Below are 14,949 nucleotides of genomic sequence, written 5' to 3'. Positions count from 1 at the left end.
ATCTTTTTTAAATGTGTAGTTCCCCCCCTGGTAGCAGCTTTAAATTTAGTTTCCCTCGACCCTCAGCTCTATATTTGGGTTTCCAGTCTGCACACTCCGTTCTCAAGGGGGGTCTGTAAAGAGGCAGCAAAACAGTGAATGGCACAACCATAAATACAAGGGTCTCTGGATTTTAACTGGATTCCTGTTTTCAGTGTACTGTATTGCAATAATCGAAAAAATGAGTCATAGTAAAGTGATTTTATTTAATCCCATTTTAGGGTCACTCCAGTTTTATCACCCACCTGGACTGGTCAGTCGACTCCCAGTATCTGGTGTCAAATTCCGGGGACTATGAGATCCTGTACTGTAAGTATCATCACAGCTCTATATTTTGAGCAATTTATATTCCCTGTCGACTTTACCATGTGGATGTGGCGAGTCGAGCTTCATAAGCTGCTTTAAAAAAAATCTCGAACTTGAGAGTAGTGCGATGATGGATGCATGAGAGAACCACAAAACCCGCTGTGTGGCAGTTCTACAGAAACACCAACCGAAACAATCTACAGCTGCCTTTTCACTTAAAAATGCAATGAAAAACCAAAACTAAACTTGAACTTATGGCGTGTCTTATTACCGTCCTCAGGGATCCCATCTGTGTGCAAGCAGGTGGTCAGCGTGGAGACCACCAGAGACATTGAGTGGAACACCTACACCTGCCCTCTGGGCTTTCAGGTGTTTGGTAAGTGAGCTCTTTTTGTCTACCGGTATGTGTGTGCGTGCCATGCGCTCGTGCTTGCTGGAGGTTTTCCCTGCATTTAATCTGTGTCTGTCTCCCCTTCTTTTCTCCTCAGGCTTGTGGCCCGATGGATCAGATGGAACTGACATCAACGCTGTGGGCAGGACCAACGATAAGAGCCTCCTGGTTACCGGAGACGACTTTGGGAAGGTCCATCTATTGACGTACCCCTGCTCACAGTTCAGGGTAAGTACCGCAAATAGCTCTCTGCCAGACGTGAAAGTGGTGTTCGGCGACAGATTCGGCTCTGCGACAAGCACCACAGGAAGTTCAAAGTCAGCCCCGCGTGTGTTCCCTTTCAGGCACCCAGTCACATTTACGGCGGCCACAGCAGTCACGTGACCAACGTGAGCTTCCTGTACGACGACAGCTACCTGGTGTCGACCGGAGGGAAGGACATGAGTGTGATGCAGTGGAGAATAGTCTGAGAGGAGGAAGAGAAGGAGGAGGAGGAAGAGGAGGGGCGCTCTCCGTTTGTCTCCGCTGCCTGCTGAGTCGGACAGAACTGCACTGCACTGCACTGAAGTGAACCACGCTCGTTCTTCTTTCATTCGGACACTAGAGACATGAAGTGAATCCACTTGGACTGCAGTGATGTGACAAAAAAAGGAGGCCAAGGTTCTCTTGACCTGATCTGCTTCCAGATCTGAATTGAGACAAACTCCTGGAGGTGTCCTACTCTTGTGTTGCTTGAAATCCCCCAAAAAAACAAAAACAAAAAAATCTTCCACATTTCCTTTATTCACACTACATTCAAAGAAAAATAAGCTCTTGCCTGCATACTGTAGCCCACTCACTAAATGTGTACATGAAAGACTGATCCAATCCAAACCAAACAGAACCAAAGGCTCTGACTCCCTGGAGACAGTTTGGACCCCTCGCTCTTCTTTAACACAGATGAAGGACAGCCGACTGGAGATCCGCGAGCATTGGAACAAAGAAGATAATTGTAAACCTCTGAACTTTGTTTCGTTTTGTATTTTAACAACTCAGGAAAGCACGAGTACAGCAGGACCCCCCTCAACATATCAGGCCGAACATGCAGAGATCAATGTTTAATCAGATGCAACTCTTGTCTAAACAATATTGCTTCATTTGCATCAATAATATGTGTTTTAAAACAACTTCTCTAGTTTGAGAAAACACAGATGATGAGGAACTTGTCAAGCTATGCCATATGTCATATGAGTAAACATGGATTTGCAGTTAGGATTTTAGAGTTTAAAACAACTTCATTGGAACACAACCCCACTGTTGAAGAAGGCCTCCTTTTATTTATTGATCGTGAGTCAAATATGTCTCAGCCAAGTTGCAGCCCCTCAGAATTTTCTCCCTTCAGTCGGTCCCTGCTTTTCCATATGTGTAAATAAAGGCTTGTGAAAGGCTTGAATTGTGGAGAAATTTACAGTATATAATGCTGCTTTAAAGTTTTTGAATTTGTTTCTTTCCCCGAATTGGGTTGAAAATAAAATAAAAGCATGTTTTTTTTTTTTAATATGATGTGAAGCCTTTTCTAATCTGTATTTGCATTTTGTTGCACCCCGACGAGATGGGAAAGGGGTGAGACCGTGACACTGTTTAGTCTGATGCGCACCATCAGTCACTGGCTAGATATTTTAATGATGTCCAACTTCTGGAATTTTTTTTTTTAACCCCAATGCTCTGCTTCAACCTAAATAAACACACTGCGGTTGAGTTTAAATCACCACTGTTGTCATCATGACTAACGCATTCACTGCATTATGTGGCACATCGCGAAATGGATAGCAGGCACATTTGTTGGGATGGAAAGGTGTGATTTCTATCACTGATGGAAATCTGAATTGATTGACAGAAACCACCTAAAGTCAACCTCAGGTCCATCAGTTAAAAAAATAACACAAAGATGTTTAGGACTGCAAAAGAACATTTAGATCTAACTATTTCTTGTTTGATGGTAAATGCATCATGAAGTATCTTGAGAGTGTGTTTTTTTTTTTTAAGAGTGACTGCATTGTTCATTTATGTCTTTTAACATTTTGTTGAGAAGTATTAAAGTACACCCAAAATTATATATGTGTTATTTTAATGTATTCATAAATTTCCACCCCGACTCAGAGCTTTGCTTTTCATCCTGCTGTGGAGCAGGCTTAGAACAGCTTATTATCCAGAAAACAACATTTTAGCTCTCTGTTTACAGCCTTCTGAGAAACACTATCAGGTTTAGCTTCCCGCTCAAACTGATAGTATAAGGCATATGTTATTCACAGGGTGGAGACATATTTCTGTTCGAGGACACTGTTGAATGGATTTTCTGTGAGTGGGAATTTCAATCATCAATCAGTCAAACAACTTTTGTAGAGTGCTAAATCACAACCAAAGGCATCTCAAAGTATAATAATAATAATAATAATAATAATAATAATAATAATAATAATAATAATAATAATAATAATAATAATAATAATAAATGAATCATTATTTTAATTACTTCAGATAGAAGAGCTAGAAATGTATTTCTCAGTAAAACCTCCTACAATGAGGTGAGAGGGCGTCAGTAAGCTGCAGGTTGCGCATCTTCGCCACAAGAGGGCAGCCTTGAGCCCAACTCGGCCAAATCAAATCCCCCTCCCCTCTTCTTTTTTTCTACACACGCAGTATTACCATTTCCCCCCCTCGCGCGCGCACAAAACCGGGTCCACCTCACCAAAACACTCGCGAATGGGAAGAAAATATGGCTTGAGGGAGGCGGCGGCGGCACACGACCCCCCGTTCACCGTCGCACAGCGAGGACGTTAGCCGGGCAGAACATGGACCTCGGGAGCCGCATGGCATGTGGACAGCGGAGACAACGGAGTACAAAGCCAAGCGGGGACGACGCTCGTGTTTGCGTTTAGCGAGACTCGTCACCATCACCGTCAGCGGCGGCTGCGGCGGCTGCGGCAGCGGCAGCAGCGGTTTCTCCTCGGACTGATTCGAGGAATTGTTCCTATCAAAAACCCCCTCCCCGAGACGTGCGTGGAAGAGGTTTTTGGCGGAGGGCTGGGAGGCGAACACGAGCTAATCATCGGTGCCGTCAGCCCGGGCCGAGTAACACGGCGAGAAAATGAGGTAAGCGGCTAGCGCCACGCGCCCCCCCCCCCCCCCCTTTTTTTTTTTTTTTTACGCGTCATGACTGACAGACAGAGAGACGTGCGTTGCTTTTTGTCTTATGGGGACGTACAGCCGCTCATAATCTCCGTTTGGGCCTCGTTTGGGTGTCTCATGGCTGTATGTGTGTGTATGCCCCCCCCCCCACACACACACACACACACAAGACGCCTGCCAGCGGCACCCGGGGTCTGCCTGCCTGGCCTGGTACTCCGGCGTCTCTGTGCCCTTTACCGCAGCTGATGCGTTTGTGGTCCGCTTTATTTATCCCTCTATTGTCACCCGCTGGACCCGCCCTGTGTGATGACCGATTCTGTGTTTTTTTTTTTTTTTTTTTTTAAGCCAGGGGATGGATGGCGTTGTCATGGTGACGACAGCATCACCCCCTCCCCTCGCCTCCCCTCACATTAAGCAGTGGGGTGTACGATGTAAAACGGCTGTTAACGTGTGTGTGTGTGCGTGTGCCACTTTGCGTGGCTCCAGGGAGAGGGTTCAGGGTGGGGGTGGGATAAGTATGGGGTGCAGGAGGAGGAGGAGGTGTGTGGGTGTGAGTGGTGGTGTTTATTCTGGTGGTTGCCAGGCAGGTTATCAGACCCCTCCCCTCTTCTCTCTCTATCTCTCTCTCCCCCTTCTCACACACACACACACCTACATAAGCCCACTTCCATGACGGATCGGCACATGCACTCATCCAAAACCTGCTTGGAGAGCCGCGCTAAACTCTCCTTTCTGTATCTGCTGCGGCCAGACGGCACGGAGGAGGAGGAGGAGGCCTCTCTGCCTGCCCTTGCAATGCTCAGCGCTCCGAATGGCGTCAGCACCCAGATCTTCTCCAGCGGCCGAGTCTCGCTGCTCTGATCTATTTATGAAACCGTCCTTTTATTTCTCGCTGCTGCTGCTTCTACTTCGACTCCTCCATCTTTTTCGGAGATGCAGCCTGCTGCGCCACTCACTCTATGCCGTGGCCGCAGACCATCTCTGATACTCTGACAGCTCCTCTTCCTTATACAATGGGCTTTAGCTGCTAGCCCCCCCCCCTCACATTTGCTCACGTCTGTTTATCTTTCATTTTCATGATTTTTCCTCCACGCACCTTGACGCCGACAGTCTGTCTTCTTTTCTAACCCCCGCTTTACTTTCAAAGGCAGTCGCTGATCCGCGCGCTCTCAGACTCAGACGGTTAACATGTAAGATTTATATCTTCCAGCCCAGCCACTCGGATGGACACGCCATTTCCCTTTTTGCTGTAAAGCTGCGCTGCCTGTGTCCCATCCTGTCTGTGTGTGTGTGTGTGTGTGTGTGTGTGTGTGTGTGTGTGTGTGTGTGTGTGTGTGTGTGTGTGTGTGTGTGTGTGTGTGTGTGTGTGTGTGTGTGTATTTTTTTTTTTTGCCAGAGGCAGATCTGTTCTTTGACTCGGGCCCAAAAGGGAAGTCATGAAATCAAAGCAGCAGAGAGACCTGCAGAGTAGAAAAGAGATAGAGGATTTAATTCACTCACAATTTGTTCAGCTTCACTGGCCCCATTGCTGCGTTTTGTTGTGAGGGTGCACATGCTTTCAATGTATGTGCACGGCCCTGTGTGTGTGTGTGTGTGTGTGTGTGTGTGTGTGTGTGTGTGTGTGTGTGTGTGTGTGTGTGTGTGTGTGTGTGTGTGTGTGTGTGTGTGTGTGTGAGGGAGAGTCTAAGTGGGTTATTTTTGGTCTCGGTGCTGTGCTGGCTTTATTATGTGACACTCCTCTCTGTTCAGAGACTGCTGTCTGCTTCTCAGTGTGTTGGGAATAGAGTTGAGAAAGGCGAAAAGTGAAGCGCCATTATTGCAGGATGATTTCTGATGCACACGTTCCCGGTGACTCATCGGGGGAGGAGAGGTAGTCGGGCCGAGTTCGGCCAGTGGGGGATAAAATGCTGAGTTATGCGTCTTACTGCAGGCCGCCGCCACCGCTGCCCTTCCGAGCTGATCTGACAGCAGCTCCACGTGAGCTGGCGTCAACGCTCTCTGCAAACACAGACGCTCTCCAGAGGTTCCATTGAGAAGGCAGAGTTTCATTTCAGCCACTCAGGACCGCCAGCAACAACATATAAGCGTCCTGAGCCGCCCGCATGCGCGCACACGGCACGTGTCAAAGAAAACAACGGTTATTTTCTGCAAAAGCTCTCAAGCGCAGCTCGGGTTAAATGATGTTGACTCCTTAACTTTTTAGACTGAGCTTTTCATTTGATGCTCCACCGACTCTCTATGACAGACGTTAAGATAATGTTGTGTCCTCGTTTGAAATGAGGATAATCAAAACCTTCTGCCAAGGTTAAAACAAAGCCAATTCGAGGGTGCTAAACTAAACTATGCCAACAGAGTGAAACAGCGGAGCAGTCGTTTGATGTTCAAAATGTAATGGACGCCCTTCTGCAAAATCCCCTACAGTACGACGGCTCTTTGTGCCGATAATTAAACCCCAAGTCCTCAATCAAAACCCTTTTGTTGCCAGTTTTGATGCTGTTTCGTCCATCGCCTGTAGGTGTCAGCAGTCGTCGAGCGGCGAAGGTTGCGTTACGCCTAAAAGCGCCGATCGCGCCGCCGAAAGGAAGCGAAAAGCCACGGTTTTCACACGTCTGACTGGCCCGACTTTAGATGTCACAGGCAGAACGTTCGTCCTGTCGGACTCCTCCGCATTCCAAACATGCTCCGTGAGCTGTTTCCCAGACGCGCATGTTAAAGAAAATTCCACGGGTTTGGCGGAACGTCTCCACCCCCCCCACCCCCCGACGTGTCGTGTTACGTCGGCTGTCCTTAAAGCCTCCCTCTCCGAATCGTTTCACCGCCGTTATGTGCAGTTTAATGCAGCGTCACTCCTCCAGCTCTGCTCAGGGTCGAGTTCCTGCTCCTGTGTGATGCGTTTCCTCCTCTGTTTTCTCAACCCCCAAAGCCTCCTAATCCTTTGGTCCGCTAGATTGCTCTTTGTTTCCCACACCTCGGCCTGCCTCGGCTCGGCTCGGCTCGGCTCGCAGGGCCAAAGAAGCTTAATAGTCTTTAAGTTTGCTTTGACCAGATGGACCACCGGCCGGCGGCGGTGGGGGAGGACACATTCTGATAAGAAAAACAACAAAAAACAAAAACAAAACAGCGAGCGTCTCACCAGAAAGAACAAAGTCTTTGTTGTTGGAACTTGAAGGCGATCATTATCCGTGTTCCTGTTGCGAGCTTTTATGACGTGTTTGTGTGTGGCGGGGTGAATGAAGGGGTGTGTTCCTGTGCGTCTCCACCAGACGATTACATGTTACGACCGACGTGGAGTTTTTTTTTTTTTTCTTTGTAAATGCGTCAAACTGAGCTACTGTTGATCTATTTAAAGCCTCGCCGTAGTTTTTCCGAACTTTGCAGGGCGTAAAAAAAAAAGGTGGTTGTAAAAGCGCTCGTGTTTCTCCCCCAGCAGCCCAACGTGTAATTTCCACCCAGTGGAAATGATTCCTGGGAGGCTCAAAGACGGCGCGTCAATCCCTGCTGCGGAGAGAGATGACTGGTCTGCATGCGTCACATGACCTGCGCTCTCTCTCTCTCTCTCTCTCTCTCTCTCTCTCTCTCTCTCTCTCTCTCTCTCTCTCTCTCGCTCGCTCTCGTGCTCCCTTTACTCAGTTGCAACACTCCTCATCTCCCCCCTCCTCCCGTTCCTTCCCTCCCACACGCTCTCTCTCTGGCTCTCTCTCTCTTCTCTCTCTCTCTCTCTCTCTCTCTCCGCCTCGGTTCTCGTGTCTGCGCTCTGTTGGCATGTTTGGATTGTTTTAACGTTCGTGGAAGATGTGAAGAAGGACCAAAAGCTCCAGTTGTCTACCAGAATGCGTGGCGCACTCCCCTCGCAGGCTCACACCTCACCCTCTCCTCCATAATCTCCCTCCTTTACACCTCCCTTCATCTCTCGCTCTGGCACTGGACCGTCTTTCTTCGCCGACATGTATTCCCTGGATGACTTTGGGTAAGTCGACGTGACTCCCGTCATCCCCCTGGCACTTTTTCTCTTTGGCCTTTTGGAGTTTTATGCTTGTCTAGAATTGGAACCCAAACACGGGAGCGTCGCTTCTTCTCCATCAAAGTTTCCTTGATTAAATCCTGGCTTGAATCCCGGAGCGCAGATTCTGCTTGTTTCCTCAAACTGCATTTCTAGAGCCGTTTGCAGCGACTCCTGTTGCCTTTTTGCGCATGAAACATTCCAGTCGGACATGTTGAGGGGAGGGAAAAAAAGGAGAGCGGCTTGCGGAGGAAAAACTCCTCCAGGAGTTGCTGACTTTTGCTCATCCGGCTCCTTCTTTCCACCTCCTCTCTCAGAGTTTTCTCCCGCGGGGCCAGCTGTTTTGCGGACAAACGTGATTGGCTACTCCGAGCGTGTCTTTCACTGGCTCGGAGGAGAAGGATACGCGTGTGATGGCGCCGAGCTCTCAGCTGCTGGCCGTTTCTCACCGGACGAACGGCTCCGTTCCCTTTTTGCATGTGTGAGAACAGGAAGTGAGGGATAGAGAGCGCTAATCTGGCCGTGGCCGACCATCAGGAGCCAGATGATACAAGGATAGAGAGGCCCGTCCACGACGCGGCCCTGGCAGATTACGGCGGGGTCACAGTGATTTGCGGTTAGGGCGAAATGCAGATGTGAACGCAAGTCGGGCAGCGGAGATAACGTTTGGAGGTTTACGCCTGACCGCATGCACTCTAGTAATCTTCTGTAAAGTACTGTACAACAGAGAGGGAAAGCCTCTCTTGCACAGTATGTCCATTATTTATTAGTTCACAGGAGCTCCATCACCCCGTTCAACTGCCAGATGTAACTAAAAGTGCCTGGCGGGGTTTCGGCAGCAGGGACCTCGACGAGGCCCTGAAAACTAAGTTTTTAATTCTCGGTTGCTCCAGCAGTCATCCCACCATCCTGTCTCCCAGGTTCCACTTTTGTTTGGAGCAGCCGCATCATTACCTGAAGGTCTCCGTAACGGTGGTATTGTGATTGTTGTTTTAAAAATTGGTGCTGCAGCTATGTTTATTGGGCCCGTTTGACTGCGGAAGTTTGTGGTTTTGCCTCCACATTTTGCATCCCACTGGAGCAACCTGCTTGTTTAAAGAAAAACAGTAATTCACCAAATAGACAAGTAGCAGGCCTAAAACTAAGGGTACTGATTAATAATAATAATAATAATAGGCAAGTAGAGGTTTTCTTTTGTCGCTTTCTGGTTTTTCATGGCTTATTTGCAAACTTCTGTTTTGATTTCAAGTCGCTGTCACTGCACTGGGAAAGGAAAACAGACCCACTGTGCGAACGTTCTTCTGTGGTTCCTGCGCCACCGTTGTTGCCATCTAGTGGTCTGGCGTTCTTGTTCGGGCATTTGTGTTTGTGTTGCGGATGGAGATATTTTGACAAGCGCTCTGCTGAGGGCGGGACAAACGGAAGATGAAAAACTGGGCTGAGGAAAAATATCCGTGCCACCGCAGTTCTGCAGTCAACTATTTGTGGTGCAGGGGAGAAAAAAAAAGGCCACATGCGAGATGAATAGTGGTTTTAATAAGCGCTCCCTTTTGCAGTTTTGCTTTTTTTTTTTTATGGAGCTGGAAAGTTAAAGGCGTTGCTGTCCCTCACTCACTCCTTTATTCCGTGTGATTCATTCATTGGGAAAGCTTGGATTGACTGTTGCCTAAGCTGAGTCGATTGACAAAAAAAACAGACACCCCCCCCCCAAGTTAAAGCAGTTGCTCAGAAAAAGCCCGGTGCAACGAGAGAGTGAGTCGGTGGATCGGAAATCTCAGCGGCAAGGTTGTGCCATTTTTGTTCTGTGTGCGTGGGCGTCCCTGTGTGCCTATGCAAGTATTATCCGCCAAACGGGAGCAGCGTTTCCCTTTAAGGATCAGGATTAGTGACGGGGATGCTGAAGAAGGTGGAGCGAGGCGGAGGAGTGCGAGAGGCGGGGGAGGGGTCGGGCCAGAAGCAGGGGCGGGGTCGCTATCCGTGTCGTACAGTGTGCGTCCGCGACAATTAGCCCGGGGGGCAAACGGCATGATGATCATGATTAAATGATGTGGCGGGCGCCGCCAGAGCTGAGCGGAGCTCCCTGCTGCCCTCCCACCTCCTCTAATGAACAACAGCAACACCGAGTCCTAATTAAGCCTCTGCATTTTTTTTTTTTTTGTCATATGCACATGATGAAGTAATTAGAATTCATTGATTGTAACTAATTAAGTTCTTGCCATTGCTATGATGCCTGTACTCAAACTCATCATGTATGGATTTTAGACGGCGTAATCATCTGATTAAAAAAAATAATAATTCGTTTTTTGGTTTTTTTAGGTTTAACCAGTCTGATTCAGCAACTTTTAAGGGGAAAGTAAAAGAGTGACATCTTATCAAAGGAAATGAGTTAATCTCCTTTTTTTTTTTAGTTTGACTACTGCTGTAAGAGAATATGTAAATTCTCTTCCTCTGGGGTTGTATTTCCCAATCAATGAAACGTTTCTTGAGACCTGATTAAGAAGCTAAGAAAAAAAAATGAGTGTCTTTGAAAATCTGTCAACAGATTTTCCAAGGAGACTCCTCGGTCTCTGCTGGGATCAGAGCCCGTCGATCATGGCAGAAACCATCATCACAACTGCTTCAGTGATATTGGAATCCTGATCATTAACTAGGATTATTCCATCATTTGAAATTATTTTTTCCTTCTCAATTGAACCATTGATTTTTTTTTTTTTTTTTTTTTTTTTTTTTGCCGAAAGTTTTAAGTAGCATCCAACTGACTATCATGTGTGCACACAGTTAGAAATAGTTTTGCTAATTTCCCTGTGATAGAAGCAGGAAAGTCTCCCAAACGCAGACAAATCGACAGGTCAGTCGTTTGTTCTATATCAACCTCTTTGTGGCTGTGTTTATATAAACTACACCGTACGTGAATTTGTTAATCATAGCAGTCCCTCGTTGCACTCACAATGCCAGCCGTCAAGGTCAGGCTTACATCATTTGGAACACACACGCAACCATTGCCAATTAACCGCATGCAGTATAGTAATCATTAATCCCCGTTTTCCTTTTATATGATCACGGGAAGCCAGTGTTGTAATTGCCATTTAAATTGGCCAACGCTGTCGCACTTGCACCCATAACATTTCCACCCGTCGCCCAACTCGTTAGCACTGTATGCACATACCATGTCGTGCTTGATGCCCGTCGTTAAAACCTGTTACATAATGCTCGTTACCACTGACTAAATGTTAGCGGGCAGGGGAGCAGCGTCCACACAGCGCCCCCCGCAGGGCAAAGATCCAGGCCCCCCCGTCTGTCAAAGGCCGAGCTCGTTAACGCTGAACGTCGGCCTCGGAAAACTCCTGCGGCCCTGCCAGGCGTCACCGTGAGTCCGTCAACTCAGAAAAGACTCCAAACCGACCCTGAGCCGACCAACCTCGAGTACAGTAGTGTCTGTTTTGACCCCACAGCGACGTAACTGCGAGTTGTCACTGTGGCCTTTGAGGTCGGCTGTACGTGAGGTCAGCGATCTATATTCTGTCACCGTTCCGCTGCTGTGTGTGTGTGTGTGTGTGTGTGTGTGTGTGTGTGTGTGTGTGTGTGTGTGTGTGTGTGTGTGTGTGAGGCCACTAAACATTTCTTGCTTAACCGTCACTATCTTAGTTTAGTGGAGTGTATTTCTACTGCGACTCAGTTAGTCATAGCAGTTAACTGAACTGTGAAAAGTAAAATTGACTACAGGACCAAAGTTGTTTAAAATGCACCCAAATCATTGTGTTTGCCAAGCAGTCCATGTCTTGAATTTAAATGTTTTTTCTTTTTTGTGTTTTTCCGGAGCAAACTGTTGGAAAAACCCTACTGAGCAGCTCGCCTGGCTAAAAATACCCCAGTCTGACTGTCCTTAATGGAAACACGGGAATGCCAGGCTGGGTGCAACAGAGAGATATCAAGCTGGACAACAAGCCAAGTCGCTCCGCCTCGAGTTTTAATTCAGCCGCACAGAGCGTTTGCAGCCTTTCCAGCCGATCCGCCACGATCGGCTGCCGGAGTCGGTCAATTACTCCTTGGCTGTTAATAGACATTTAGCACGTGGGCCACTTCCACTTAATGGGTGGGGTGTCCGCGGGCACGCGTGTGTGTGTGTGTGCGCGTGCGCGTGTGTGTTCACCAGCTACATGTGTCCTCTCGGTTAGAGGGCGTCCCAGTCGATAAGCAGTGACCACAGTGCCGACCGTTGGCTGCCAATTCAGGCTGCTGTGCTTAATACTGGGTGACTATGGCAACAGCAGGCTGGAGGGGGGAAGGGGGGGGGGGTCGCTGGCAGCAACCCCGACAAGCTCCCCCCCGACCCTCCTTCCTCACACACGCACACACACACACACACAAATCCCTCCCATCCTCGCACCCCAACAGATGCACTCACCAAACATTAGTGTGTGTGTGTGTGTGTGTGTGTGTGTGTGTGTGTGTGTGTGTGTGTGTGTGTGTGTGTGTGTGTGTGTGTGTGTGTGTGTGTGTGTGTGTGGAGGCGGATATGAGGTAATCTCCCATGGGTTCACAGTATGACAATAGCGCAGAGGTTCAGTGACACACTGGCGTGTTCATCTGTTGTGCGGCCGCTCGGTGACTTCATCCCTGCCCGTCTGTCCATCCATCATCTCTTTGTGGCTGGATGGGTCCGTGCGGCAGCAGCAGCGCAACAATGCCAAACTAAGAGGGCGCTTGTTTTGTTTTTTTTGTCTTTCTTTTTTTGTGTCCTCTTCTTTGAATCACATTTAATCTCCGTCCATTTTTAAAGTGTTTTTTTTTTGTTGTTGTTGTTTCCGACAGCTGCGGCTCGATCCCATTTTTTGCAATTTACACGGCAGCGGAAGGAGGATTAAAGTGCTTTTAATGAGTTATGGTATTAAGGTAGCACAAGAGCGAGTGAGTGTGGTGTTTTTTTTAGTTTTTTTTTTTTTTTTTAGATGTGTTTTTCTTTATTTTCACCTTTCCTGCCGTTGCCCTCGTCGTTCCTTAACTCTCGCAGCGAAATGGACGTACATCGGATCCAGGTGCTCCGTTACTGCCTCCCGCAGAGTGTGAGTGACTCAGGGTTGTTTTACAACCACATCGCTGCCAGGTCGGTACCCACTCTGCTACAGCTGTGTGTGTGTGTGCGCGCGCGCGTGTGTGTGTGTGTGAGCATGTTTGGACATTCCCACTAGCAGTGGATGCCAGTGAGGCGAGACGGACATTCACCATCGGCCAAAGAGTGAAGGAGGTGAATGAAAGGGACAAAGTTCTTTCCGTCCGAACGACATCGGATCCCTCGGTCGTGGCGGGGAAAACGGTGCACAGATGGGCGCTTCTTACCCTGTTGTATTTTAATCAAAATACTAATCTGTAATCTTAATCTGGCCATCCCGGACGGTCGGTAAGACATTGAATTTGGGTTATTTTGTGCGCTCGGATCGTTTGATCCTCCGTAACAGAGAGGTCCCTGTCAGCAGTCGCGCATTTATGCGTAAAGGTTTTCAATTGCGAGGCGTTGTGATGCTTCTCTCTCTCCCGTCTGGTCGAATCTTTTCAGCCAGAGCGCCGCTGACTCTTCTTCCTTCTCACCCTCCAAACACTGGCCGTCCTCCGATAGAGGCATCCTCTGAAAGGCGGCGCGCTCTGTATAAAGCCCATACATGTTTAATTCACACGTCCACAGAGGACGACGTGGCTCCTGGCTAAAACGGCTCCCTTTCAGGCCAGCGCTCCTCGCCTTTTTCCTCCTCCTTTTCATCCACCGTCGGGAGAGTGAAAGCAGGAGGAGAAGGCTGGGGAGGAGGAGGAGGAGGAGGTGGAGGAGATGGAGGAGGTGGTGGTGAAGGTGGTGGTCAAACAGTTCCGTTGGTCAGGAGGAAACAGACCTTATGCATTTGTTTAAACTGGACAATTATAAATATAGATTCAGGCCCACTGACAGCCGAGTAGTGACACGGTTCATCAGAAGTTCAGAAGGGAAATTTTTTTCATCCGGTGGTTTTACAATGGAGATGATGAAAGTTGTCTGTTTTCCTAGTTACTGGAATAACATTTTTGTGTTGTTTACATATTGCATTAGGCTGCAGATCACTCTCAGCGGAATAGATGTTTACACTCAACATTCTATATCAAATCTAAATATTTGATATAGGATGTGTAGGATATATATTTTAATTACCCATTTTAAGGGACGAAATCACAGCATGTAGCAGAGGATATCAGTGACCAGACTGCCCTTTGTCTTGACTATTCCATTGACAAGGCTCACGAGGACTGTAGAAACGTGTCTCCATATTTTGTGAGGCGCGCGAGTGAAGTGAGATCAAAGTAAACGGAGAATATAGGTCAACCTCCATCTTTTCGCTCCCTGCTCCGTTATTGTTGTGTGAATTCAAAGTGGCAGCGCTGCAAACTGATGCATGAGGCCCCGAGACTGAGCTTTTGCTCCACAAACTGGGACATTTAGCTAAGAACATAAGCACATTAATGCTGTTTGCATTAATGCCATTAAGACAGCAGCACTTTGCTCTCTCTCTCTCTCTCTCTCTCTCTCTCTCCCTCTCTCTCTCTCTCTCTCTCTCTCTCTCGCTCCATTTGGTACTTAATTTTAGCCCCGTTAGCTGCCAGGAGTTGGTCTTGCGGGGTGGCGGTGGTGGTGGGAGCAGAGGTTGCATATACTGCGGTGTCGTATCGTGAGCTGGACAGCGTGATGGATGACGGAGGATGACGCTCTAATGCCATTCTGTAGATTATGAGGCTAAACTCCCATCTAGTTTTCATCCTATAGATCCCTTTTAAAAGTGTGACGGCGCATTAGCTGAGAAAATGGAAACATTCTACGCCATTAGTTGAGCTTCAAAGTTTCTTAATCCTCGCCATTATGCTTGTATTATTCAATGGGCGGAAGTGTGTCAGTGCTGCATATAGCACAATTCCTCCACATTGGCTGCCTGGCCTTGTTTTATGTAGAGCACAAAACAAAACAAAACCTGACCTGTTCTTTGTTGGATAAATTAAATCAAGTTTAAGCTCCCTCTCACTTCAGCCA

The 14,949-nt window shown here is 47.9% G+C and overlaps 2 protein-coding genes across 10 annotated transcripts in view; both read left to right on the top strand.

Moving 5' to 3' along the window:
- The window catches only part of eml1 (EMAP like 1), a 36,331-nt gene extending 33,851 nt beyond the window's left edge, over positions 1-2,480 (top strand). For all 6 annotated transcript variants that reach the window (XM_076017844.1, XM_076017845.1, XM_076017842.1 and 3 more), the window contains 4 exons: positions 261-348; positions 626-721; positions 834-964; positions 1,081-2,480. In XM_076017844.1, the coding sequence (XP_075873959.1) occupies positions 261-348; positions 626-721; positions 834-964; positions 1,081-1,206 (441 nt within the window). In that variant the 3' untranslated portion in view covers positions 1,207-2,480. The remainder of the gene's footprint in view (positions 1-260; positions 349-625; positions 722-833; positions 965-1,080) is intronic.
- Positions 2,481-3,402: 922 nt separating this feature from the next.
- Positions 3,403-14,949, top strand: part of evla (Enah/Vasp-like a) — a 32,795-nt gene continuing 21,248 nt past the window's right edge. Inside the window, exon 1 of one of the 4 annotated variants that reach the window (XM_076017850.1) lies at positions 3,403-3,868. In XM_076017850.1, coding sequence (XP_075873965.1) covers positions 3,864-3,868 — 5 coding nt within the window. In that variant the 5' untranslated portion in view covers positions 3,403-3,863. Of the gene's footprint in view, positions 3,869-7,623; positions 7,872-12,506; positions 13,009-14,949 lie in introns of those variants that run through there. The other 3 variants (XM_076017849.1, XM_076017847.1, XM_076017851.1) reach the window with 3 other exon arrangements.

Source organism: Nelusetta ayraudi, unplaced genomic scaffold (assembly GCF_046127955.1).
Source record: "Nelusetta ayraudi isolate G7.1 ecotype Tasmania unplaced genomic scaffold, CSIRO-AGI_Nayr_v1 ptg000007l, whole genome shotgun sequence".
Taxonomy (NCBI): Eukaryota; Metazoa; Chordata; class Actinopteri; order Tetraodontiformes; family Monacanthidae; genus Nelusetta; species Nelusetta ayraudi.
This window is presented reverse-complemented; position numbering and strand designations above follow the sequence as displayed.